The 11,691-nt window shown below is 39.4% G+C and overlaps 1 protein-coding gene across 1 annotated transcript in view; it reads left to right on the top strand.

The window, feature by feature from the left end:
• Positions 1–108: 108 nt before the first annotated feature.
• Positions 109–11,691, top strand: part of STKLD1 (serine/threonine kinase-like domain containing 1) — a gene marked incomplete at its 5' end in the record, with an annotated part of 13,189 nt that continues 1,606 nt past the window's right edge. The window contains 16 exons of the mRNA XM_010010188.1: positions 109–204; positions 655–699; positions 1,988–2,062; positions 2,725–2,829; positions 3,034–3,104; positions 3,330–3,445; positions 3,927–4,039; positions 4,141–4,301; positions 4,735–4,865; positions 5,492–5,575; positions 6,759–6,875; positions 7,420–7,554; positions 8,448–8,576; positions 9,628–9,756; positions 10,672–10,800; positions 11,338–11,475. Of these exons, the coding sequence (XP_010008490.1) occupies positions 109–204; positions 655–699; positions 1,988–2,062; positions 2,725–2,829; positions 3,034–3,104; positions 3,330–3,445; positions 3,927–4,039; positions 4,141–4,301; positions 4,735–4,865; positions 5,492–5,575; positions 6,759–6,875; positions 7,420–7,554; positions 8,448–8,576; positions 9,628–9,756; positions 10,672–10,800; positions 11,338–11,475 (1,774 nt within the window). The remainder of the gene's footprint in view (positions 205–654; positions 700–1,987; positions 2,063–2,724; positions 2,830–3,033; positions 3,105–3,329; positions 3,446–3,926; positions 4,040–4,140; positions 4,302–4,734; positions 4,866–5,491; positions 5,576–6,758; positions 6,876–7,419; positions 7,555–8,447; positions 8,577–9,627; positions 9,757–10,671; positions 10,801–11,337; positions 11,476–11,691) is intronic.

Below are 11,691 nucleotides of genomic sequence, written 5' to 3'. Positions count from 1 at the left end.
GGTGGAGGGTGTCCGCAGGGAAAGCGGCTTGAAGGGGCTTTCTGCCTCGGTTGGTTGTTCTGCCGCCTCTAACTGAGCAAATGCGTGAGTGTTTCCTATGCCCTGCAGGTGCTGGAGCGGCTCCAGCCTGGGGCACTGGGCACGATGCTGGTAGCTGAATTGAAAACAGAAAAGAGTGTGGAGAAGAAATATATAATAAAGCAGGTGAGAAAGTGGTCCATTGGAACGTTTGCCAATGACTGGCCGCTTTGATAGTAACAGACACATACAGGTAGCTTGTCCACCGGGTAAAAGTAGGCTTACATCTTACTGTGCTTCTGTTTTGGAAACTGACTGATTCAGATCAGTTTACTACAATATTGAGGTTAGAAGGGGGAGCAGCCTACTTAGGTCCATCTGATGTGTTTTCACATTAGCTTACTGCATCTTTGGCAGTGCAAGGAAGGACTAGCTAAAACTGTTGCGGACTTGTTTGAAGCTCTGTTTCTGGCCATCTCCGAACAAGATTGCTCTAAACATTAGAGACTGGAGCTATCACTGAAAATTTATGCCAATTCATACAAACTTGCAGTTCTAGTATTGGCAAGATTGCTCAGGCTTAAAGTTTGCCTGTCTCTATATTATAATCTCATCCTTGTCTTTTGTTTGTTGCAGGTGCAGTGCATTAAAGAAAAGCAAGCGAAGGAGGCCTTGAAAGAGGTATGGGTGCAGTTTTTCTTTAGCACTTTATTGCAAAGACCAAAGTCTTTAATAGAACAAAGTCTTTTATCTGTAAGGATTAACTAAGTAAATAGTCAAGATGTAAATCAGGTAGGACTGAGGGGTGTTCTCCCTGCCCTCTGCTTGGACTTCGGCCAGGATTGTGTATTAGTTGCTCTTCTCTTTGAATACGTAGATTCAAATGGACAGCTGTTCTCAGAGGATAGTCCTTTTTCAGAGTTTGTGTTTGTTTTGTGCTGAAGACAAAGAGCAAAGCTCATTGTTTTGGCCTTTAAGTTCAAGGAGAATCTTGGTCTGTTCAGAGTTCTACTCATAACTCAATTTCTAGCTAACATATTTAATGATAAGTTCTTTTCTCAGAGTTGGATATTTTTTGATGTGAATGATTTGACTGGTTTTCTTTTGTTATACTTTTTTTTAAGCTTGTTTCAATGCCCTGAATAAGAAGCAACACCAGAAATACTATTAAAATACCAAAACTTATTTCAATAAAACATATGCAGTAGCAGATGATGGGTTAGTCTCACAACATCCAGCATGCATGACCTCTGCAGTTGTAAATGAGTGAGAACACACATCTATACAGATGCTTCATCCTGCTCGAGGAGTGACCTTTTTATGTACCAAGGCTTTACTGATACTTTGGTCCAGTTTTTCTGCTGGTGTATGTGTTTATTGAAATAAATGCAGTTATGCCAGCTGGGAGCATGGCTCTTAGAGTTCTTCTGTTGTGTCTGCACAGCCACAAACACAACTATAGGAGAGTAAGGTGAATTCTGCTTACCTTTCACATCATCATCAGACTTGCCAAAGTAATTGGTAGTTGTTAGAATCCTCAGACTGAAAACAGCTTTAAGGAGATAAGCATCTCACCAGTGTTAGTCTTGCACAGGAGTTACTGGAAATAATGGCTACACTAGAAAAATCATCTTTACTTTCATATTCTAAGATGTGTTTTCAGGTTTGGATATTAGGAACTGAAAAAGGGGGTTGGTTCACATATCATCTCCTCAAGGACCAGTTTATATCCTTGAATCTCACAAGGCTGTTGCAGCATTATATTGAGTAGAATTTTAGTGAAATGTTTTCCTTAACTTGGCACTGGTGGATGCAAATAGATAACAGAGCTTGCACACTGAAAGAATTTGAGCAAGCATGCAACACGAACAGGTCAGGAGCTGACTTGGGATATTATTTAAGGACCTGTTGATGGGAAGGACTGTGTAGCTATTGAAAGCTCTCTGTATTTTTTTTTTTATGTCTGCAGGCAATGGATTTGCTAGAACTTCATCACGCAAACATCTGTACTTACAAGGAATCGTTTGTGACTTGGGATAATAAGGTGAGAATGAAGCAGGATTGTTTATGCTGGAGCACAGGGTTAACACATAGGTGTGCCAGCATTTTTGCAGGTTTAAATCTGGGGGTTGTTGGTGTGAGATGCTAAAAAAAAAAAAAAGGTGGTTTGATCTGAAATGAGTCTGCTTTAACTCCTGAATAGACATGCTGAAAAGCTCTGCAGATACATGGATCAGAGTCACTCACATGCAGTACTGCACACTGCCTCAGTTTCTGATATGAACCAGTGTGCAGATGCTTGCGTGAAAACCCTTTTATAGGAGACTATGGGAAGCTGAAAGTCCCGACTCATTTAATTGCAGAATTTATTCAGTGCTCAGGCAAACTTTGTGTTGATTTTAGGGATGTGTATTTCGCTTGAATTGTCCCATGTGGCTTCAGATAAGATGCTGAAGATGCTTTTGTTTATTATAATAAACAAAAAACCAAAACACCCCCAAAAGCCCCAAACAACAACAAACATGGTGTATTTTTAATAAAAGAGTAAATACTGTCTCCTCTGTGAGAGATTACTCATCTTAGAACACCTTGGTGTTGGTGAACAGCACACCCACCAGTTCAGCCAAGTGCTTGGTTTTATCTGTCTTACTGGATATGGGATTCCATGCAGACAATTGGACAAGATTGGTGTGATGTCTTTTACAGGTGTCATGTCTGTTCCTTTGTCTGGTAATGCAGCACTCAGGCCAAGGAGATCTTTCATCTGTCATCAAGGAAAAAAGACAGAAGTCAGAAAAAATAACAGACATGGTAAAAAGTACAGAAAAGGCATCTGGTTGAACTGACAGTTTCACTGCTTTTATATTTCTTCCTCTCTATTCCCTCTTTCTCAAAGTCCTGACTAAAACCTTCAAAGCACAGTGTTTTGCTGAAGGGTGCTTTGGAAGCTGTCTTCCAAAAGGTATCTGGAAGTTATTCTGTTTGTTCTGCTTTCATGTATATTCCCCTCAATAGGTGATTGTGAAGTTCCTGGGACAGATGGTGGATGCTTTGTTTTATATACACAAACAAAATATTTTCCACAGGTGAGTAGAAATCTTGTTCTCTGTGTCTGATAGGTCACTGTTCTTTGCAGTGACTGTTGGTTCAGCACAGCTGCTCAGAGGCAGTGATTTTTACTATTCCAAAAGGGGGAGTAGGAGCTAGGAATTCTGGACTTCATATCCAGGTGTGTAAAGATACTGGGAACATGTAGTTATGTATCAGTAGACTCCAGTTTCACAGGTTGACAGAAAATCTTTGTGTTGCAGAAATCTCAAGCCATCAAACATACTTGTGACTGGTGAAGCATCCTTCATGCTTAGCGACTTCAGTACAGAAACACTTATGACAGATGAGATGAAATGGAAAATAAGAGTGGAAGAAAGTAGTTATTTGTTTTACTCTTTTTATTTTATTTTATTTTTACTTTAAAAGATTTGTTTATGGTGGATATTCTTAGCCCTCAGAAAAATCAGCCAAAGAGGGAGAACTAATCTTCCCTCCTCCTTTTCTGCATTACACTGTCTTCTAAAGTGTGAATAGGATACTCATGGGCAGTTGCCTGCAGCATTATGTTCACAATTGAAAGCTATAGGTATGTCTGAGTCCCAGACCTGTGCAACAGATACAGTTTGAATCCTTTTTAGCTTTATACATATGCAGTAACATCTTAGAAAATTGCTCATTAGTTACAGTGTGTTTTAGTCTCTTGTGACATGTCACCAGTAAAAAGTATCTAATCTCTGCAGAATGTACCTGAATTATTTTTTGACATAAACCAATTGCCTGCAGTTCATGCATGTGCAAACAGGAACTGTATATAGTATGCTGTTAGCAACATTACTGCATGACTTGTGTTTCAACAGATAGCAAGTCTTGGATGGCTCCAGAAACATTTGATTTTATTTTTACTGAGAAATCTGACATCTGGTCTCTAGGTTGTATTCTACTTGACATGATGACCTGCTTTGTTCTGAATGTATGTAATAATGCTTCATTATAGATTAAAAATGTCATGGGCCTACTAGGATGCCTGTAAGCAAGTGTGTGAAAGATCTTCTGATACCACACTTTTCACAGGGAGAAGAGATCACTTCATTACTACAGGATATTAGGCAAGATACCAGCTGTCTTGAGGGAGCTGAGACACTAATGCAGAATGGAGATAACAGCTCTTTGAATTTATTTCCAGTTTTACTTATGATGCTGCAGATTCAGCCCAGCAGGAGACCCACAGCAGAGTGAGTTCTGGATTCTTGCCTTTTATTGAGTTGGTTTACTTATTTATTTAGTTCCTAAGCCTCACCTCCCTTCACAAAGATGGGAATGTTAGCTGCTGTTTGAAAGAGCTCGAGTCAAGGTTGCTGATCATACTGCCATGACAAATGGAGTTGTTAGGAAAGTCAATGGCTTGGTGTTCAGAAGTGGCCATTCTGATAGTTACTTCATAAAATCATGTTATACAGTTTTACAAGCCATTAACTTGAAGCCAAAGCATGGCTTGCTCAGTGGAAACTTTCTTTAGCTGTTTTGAAGTTAATTAAGTTCTGTCAAAACCCAGTCTTGAGAGGAAATATTAGCTTTTTATATCAAAATGAAACAAAGCCTATGGATTTCCTTTGTAACTTACCGTTTCTAACTTGTTGGTACTGCTTTTGTCTCTTGTAATTCTAGAGATCTGACTGATGTTCCATTTATTAGGGATTACCTGATTGTTGCTGGTGCACCTTCAGTAAAACTGAAAACGTCTTTGCCTCCCAAAATAATAGATGTGCTCCTTGAGGGAGGAATTGAAAATGTCCTAGGTAATAAGGAAAATGAAATTAATAGTGATTTTCATAGGAGATGAACCTGTGTTTTCCAGTTAGCATGTATTTTATTTGAAAATCAATTATTGGACTTTAATTTTACTTGAAATAAAGTGGGATGCTATTTGGAGGAAGGATTTTACACAGCCTTTATATAAGCTTGTAAGATTACCAGCCATACCCACTGCACCAGTAAATGGGGTCAGATCATTCCTCAGGAAACTGGGGAGGCCCACTTTGTCTGCATTCTAACAATGTTTGCCAAATTATGCCAACAAAGGATCTGCTCCATTAATTCCTTCTAAATAAGGAAAGTATTTTCTTAATCTGAAAAGGCTATCCAAATAATGCATTTAGATCCCCTATTCCTGCTCTGATTTAATATTCTAACAGGTCCCCAAAGATTATAATGCCAAATTCACAGATCATGCAGGTGAATGAGAACACTTGCAGTATTTAAATGTTTGATGAATTAGGGGAAAAACTTTTTTTCCCCCCCCAACAATCACAAATTACATTATTTTCATTTATACGAATTCATCTTGCATGAAATAGAGAAAATTTGGGTGCTTTCTCTAAGTGTTTGTATCTAATGGTTAAAAGAATTTTCTCGGTTTATGTAGAAATCATGCAGGCTTTCTGGCATATAGAATTAGTGCAGGTGAAAGCCATTCAGCACCTTGCCAGCTTCGTAAGAGAGAAGAGTGGTAAGTCACTATTTTATTAATGAACTTGTTTTGTGACTGCTTTTGTTGCACAGGAGAAGTTCTTCACTGGGTGAGGAAAAGAGGCACTGAAAAAAACCTGTGTGATATTTTGATTGGCAACTCATTGAATTGGCAAACTGACATTTAAGGGAGGGAATTCGTATCAGTGCTGGGCAACTTGAGGGTAATGCCTAGGGCTTTAACACCGGTAGAGCAAAAGGAAGCTACACATGTCTAATTCCTGAGTGTCTGGTAAAGCTGTGTGAGTGAAGACTCTACATTCTCCTGGCATCTGCACATTTTTCAGATTAATCTTTCAGATCAAGGTTAGTATTTTCAAAGCACCCTGTTAACTCAGTTATTAAATGTGCTGTCATTTGATAGCATTTCAATGCTAACATTAGCTTATTAGGTTTAAACACAGAGGTGTTCATATCTGTAATCGACAAGGAAAAAGCGATTTGCTTTTTTTTAGTTACCCATGTCTTCAACTTTGTTACTGAAGAAATCTTTGCTCAGTAATACAGCAGAGTTTGGTTATAAATAACCAAACAAATGGCTCTTTGTGATTCTCATTCAATCCTGTTGACAGTGATCCAAGGCTGTGCACACATCTGATTGGCTTGTTTGTCACTTCTGCTCTGTGACTTGCCATGACTGCTCACATCTTTGAAGGTGCTCGGAATGCATTCCTGAAAACCGTCCAGTTTTAATTCAATACTTTATCATATACTTGTGGATACACTGAATAGCTGTATTAGTTATTCCAAAAGTTCAGTGTCTTCCTAGAATTAGGAGACCTAGTGAAACACTTTTTGCCACAGATTCTGAAAAGCATTGGTTTGGGCTCCTGCACAGTGTTCTGCCCTGCACCTTGCTACATGACCAGTGAACCATGCCGGTGTGAGTCATGAGGAACATGCTGGCTGCACTTAGTTTATGTAGCCTTGCAGCTGTCACAATTAAAGAGGCATTTCCCATAGAGACTACAAAATTCACTATCTGTTGTTCCACCTATACAAGCATTTTCTTCTCTCTGATTCAAGAATATTCTTCTGCCATATCACGTTGCCCACAGGGACTTAAATTTACTTGAAACTGGAACTCTTGTGGTTTAGAGTATAGATACCCACTGAGTGTTTGAAGCTGTGAAACTGAATGTGATCTCAACTCTTCCCTGCAGCCTTTCCCTATCTGCTGATGGTCACAGAATTGATCACTTTTGCCATGAAGACTCATGTGAATTCTCTCAAGTTACAAGTAGCTGGTTGCAGTTTATTGCTTGAAATTCTTAATCCAGGTATGGTTATAAGACTTCCAACTTATGCTGAGTAATACAGCCTACATCTTGCAAAGTTAGAAGTAGCAGGTGAGGTTTGAAATGGGTTCAGTGATGATTTTAGGGGATAAATTAAAAATAATAGAGAAATTTGATCAGCTGTAAGATTGTGAATTCTCATGCGCTTAATTCAGGACTGGCATACATGAATTCTGTGTTAATGTTAATTTTAAATACAGGTTACTGATCTTAGGCTACCAAGTTTCTTTTCATGTTAGAGTGTGTAAATAAGAGACTCTGTGTTCTGGTATTTGAATTTCAAACCATAAAAGTGTGTTTTGGTCTCTTGTTTGGTCCCTGCTGTCACTTTCTTGGCAATCTACCTGATAATGATACAAGCTTGAAAATAGTAAGAATTGTGTTTCAGAAAAAGAAGAACTTAAATTAACTTTGGGAAATTAACTTTGGGATATGTTATGTTAAGAAATGACAAAAAAAGTGTGTTTTACTTGCACTGACAGCAGGGGGTTCAGACTTTGTTCTGTTCAAATGTTTCTTCTGACAGCTCTAGAACAGGATGTGATGATGGCTCTGGATGAGAACATGATCAGCTTTCTGTTAGACACAGTGAGAAAACACTCTGAAAGTGAAGAGTTACTTTCATTGGTCTATACGTTATTGATGATCCTTTCAGCCAGCGGTGGGTGACCTGGTTCATATCTGAGGAATATTCTTGTGTTTCTGCTTTTGTATTATAATAATATTATAATACAGAACTTGTGACTTCACTGAGAGATGTAGATGCCTGTAGGTATTGGTTCAATAGTGGTAATATTGGTAAGCTTACACTCTATAAAGTATAAAATACACTGCTGAGGCTTCAGGTACTTACAGGACCACTCTAATAGATGCAATTCTGTATTTCATCTTGTTTTGGAAACAAGTACAAACTGTGCATATAGTAGTGCTTGGGAGAATGGGGACATAGAATCTGGATTCTATTTTCGACTGTGCTATGGTGAATTGAAACTCTTCTACCTAATTGTTTCTTGTTTTTCTCCTGAGATTTTAATTGCTAAATACTTAGAGTATTTTTACCTGTCTTCAGTGTCAGTTCAACAGTCATCAGAAGACTGCTTTTCTAACTGCTTACAGAAGAATTTGGCAGCAAGAGGTTAATCTTATATATTAAAAAAAAGTACAAAGTATCATGTACAAGTAAACTTGTCTAAGACCAAACTACTTTTAGAGTGTTCCCTAATTCTAAAGCTGAGGTAACTTGAATTGCTAAATTGCAAACACTTGAAAAATAGCAATTTATACCCTCTGAGTCCTTTTCTGCTCTGTGAATTTCAGATCTGTAAGGAAAAAAGTGGCCAAACATCCATTTGAAAGGGTCACTTGTGCTGAGCACTGTGCTTAAGTGCATCTTGTTAAAGACTTCGGTCTGTTCTCTTCCTGTTGTCTGGTTGATGGTATCATGTTGCTGGTTTGTTATCACTGTTTAAATACAGTGAGTGCTCTCTGTTGTGAGGACAGGGAGTGGGACAAAAATAACCAGATTCTGTAGAATTTATTTTCTGTGTTTTTCAGAAGTCGTTGCAGAGATTCTGTGGGATTTTGGAGTAATTCCAGACCTTCTGTCAGTTTTAAGAAATTTTCTTCATAATGAGAATATCTGCCTCCCTTGCTGTGGGGTTCTCTGGAGCTTGGCTGTGAGTGGTGAGTAGAACGCAGCAAATATTGTGCCTAGACTGACTGAAAGGCAGCAGGTATCATATCTGAATTCAGACGTTCCTGTTGCTGGGACTGGATTTTATTCCTTTCTCCCATTCTGGAGAGGTGTCTCCTCAGCACTACTAGAATAACTTCAAGTGATCCAGAGTTAAATGAGAGAAAACTAAATACTAATTCAGACTTTTTAGGAAGCTTTTTTCTGACAAGATGTCAAAGTCAAATTTTTACTGTTTGGGCCAAGATACAGCTTATGAACAGGCTGTCAGAAATGAAAGGGTACACACAATTTTGCTCTGTGCAGTGCAAACAGCATATCAGATTAGCTATCAGAATAGCATTTGGAATTAATAACATTGCTTTGCATCACACTTATCTTGGCAGCACTGGGCTAAATCTTGAGTTGGACATCTCCTAGAGACTTGCTTTCCCAAAAGAAATGTGTTTAGCAAGGTGGTAAGTGCACTCCTCCCATTGCCTCAAAACTAAACCAGCATCACCCCACAGAGTTGAAGAGCCACAAGTCATTCCTTGAGCTGACCCTTTATTATGAGACCACACTGGGAGTTTTTTTTTAGGTATTTGTTTCTGTGACATGTTCTTGTATGGGTGTGTGGTGGTCTACTCATCCAGGAAGGCTGAAAGCACAGGATTCCCTCAGTGCAACAAACCACCCATTTGATTTATGTGACTAGCCAAATATCCATCCTGCAGACAATATTCTGTCAGAAGGATGGCTATTCTTTGAGTTCTCTTGCTGTGATCCCCATGTAGAATTTAAATGGCAAAGAAAGCTAGTGGCTGGAGAAGTTCAGCTTTCTGCAATAAACATTGCTATTTACTAGTGTTCTAAAATTTGATTTGGTTTTATACATCTTTATATGCTTACCCTCTGCTGTTGTCCATCCTAAGATAATGTTGCATTACTGTATGCCATCACCCATTAAGGTTTTACTGATACAGTTTGGCATACAGTGTGCATATGATATTAGTCGATTAAATAATGCTGATGCTTCTCCTTTTTGTTCTGGTAATTCAGAGACTAACATAGACCGAGCATTGCTGGCAAGTGCTGTCCCTGTTGTCTTTGAGGTCCTTCAAGAGCACATCCAGAGTGGAGCCGTTGCAGAGTCTGCTTGCTCGGCTCTATGGGCATTGTCACTCCAAGGTGTGTTTTCCCAGTCTCCTTGTCCCTGGAAAAGGCTGGTGTGCCAGACATGTTTGTCACTGATGATCTTTGAAATACAGGCTGCTTGGCCCTAGCAGACTCTGCAGATGACAGCAGTTAGGAACTTGCATCCTTTCTTAACCAGTCTTCTCTGCGCTCACTCTCTGACACTCCCTAATGAAGTTATTTTTGATGAGCTGTAGCAGTTACGTAACTGATGCTGCTAATGGTTACTGTAATGATGGGCAGCTACAATAACCTATGTTGTGCAGAGCACTCTCTGGCTTATCTCTTAAGACCAAGGATCTCATTTGTGTTACACCTTTGATGACAGCATTAGTGTTGTGCAGCATGGGCTGGGAGGCTTCGTTTTTATGCCATTTGCTTTATAAATTTGGAATAATGTTTCAGATTAAAAAAATAAAATGCATCTTTCATGATCATGCGCACTAAGGAATGCATTCTTCAGTACTACTGTCTTATTTCTTCCTCATGCAGAATGCTGCCATATGTTTACCTACTGCCCTGTGCTTATGCCATTGTTCCATGAGGAAGAGCGAAGTAAAACACCCTAAGCAATCTTATTTCTGGTACCCACCAGCAGAATAGGATGATTGTTTAGGACTCTCCATTCCTTTTGGCTTGGAGAATGAAAGGGAATCTTGACATGGGTGATGTATCAGAAGTTTCTCCGAGACCCCTGGATCAACTCATGGAAAGACCACGTTGGGCCTTTTTTTTTTTTTTTTTTTTTTTTTTTTAATTGCAGAATGGGCTTTCACACGCTTTCTTTGTATCTTTTATTACATATTAAAATATCTCTTCAGAAACAGGAGGCAGAAGTTGAAATACTGATCAGTGTGAAGGCTTTTGAGCCTATTGATGTTTCGGGGGTTTGTGTGTCTTTTTTCTAAGGTTGCTTAAATGAAAATGAATACGAGCCCACAACAGCACTTCTGCTGGATGCACTCAGGATGAACCCAGGAAGACCAGTGCTGGTGAAGAATGCCTGCCTGGCACTAGGAAGCCTTCTAAGGCTCTCTGGTAGCGTTCAGCAATTCTTTTATTAATTGCACATCAGCTCAGAAGTGGATGCTTCTGTATAGATCAAGAGTTCAGGGTGGGATTGGGACTGACAGCTGCTCTCCTGAGTTAATCTTTTCTTGCAGAGCTGGAAGAGGAAATAGTGAAACTGGAGGTGCAAATTTGTTTTCTTCGCATGGACCCAGCATGCGTGTATGAGAAGTATTGGATCAGCACAAGCTGATCTGTTAGCAGCTTGAGAGTTTTATTACTTATGATGGAATTGCTTCAGCTGTGTAAAAGGCTAGAGCTGAATGAATATGAAAAGAGTAAATGTTAAAATACCACTTGGCCATTGCATGATGGTGTCAGCTGCCTAAGTGGTCTGCTACTTGTTGCCCAGATATACTTCAGAATAGCTTTTAGGAAGACTGAAAATAAAAGGGCATGACTTCCTGGAAAAATATCACACATTTGCTAGCTGGAGCAGGGGACTGGAAAGCAGGTAATGCAGCCTGCAGCTACCAAGTAGCCCAGCAGTGTTTGTCTTCCTTTCAGAAACAGCAGCTTTGAGACTTATAATGGATTCAAAAGGCAGTGGAATAAACCTGATCAAAGATGCCTACTGCCTTCACTTTGATGATCCAGAAGCGGTGGAGAATATCTGTATGCTGATTAATGAGATGGTTCAGTATGGTGAGATGGGGTGGTGGTTGTCATGTCTCTTCCTGTCCCCTGTCCCCAAAAGGTAGTAAAAAAACTGGAGCAGCAGCTGCTGAGGGATGTCTTTGTTGCTCTCGGGAAGACTTGCTCTGTATCTGAGAGAGAGGATGAATTGCACTGGGAGTTCATCCCCCTTGTTCTTGAATAATAAATGCCACTCTGTAATGTTGCAACTTGTCACCTCTGTGT

This window comes from Nestor notabilis, unplaced genomic scaffold (assembly GCF_000696875.1).
Source record: "Nestor notabilis isolate BGI_N333 unplaced genomic scaffold, ASM69687v1 scaffold34832, whole genome shotgun sequence".
NCBI classification, from domain to species: domain Eukaryota; kingdom Metazoa; phylum Chordata; class Aves; order Psittaciformes; family Psittacidae; genus Nestor; species Nestor notabilis.
Note: the sequence above shows the minus strand (reverse complement) of the source record. Positions and strands in the feature narration are given on the sequence as shown.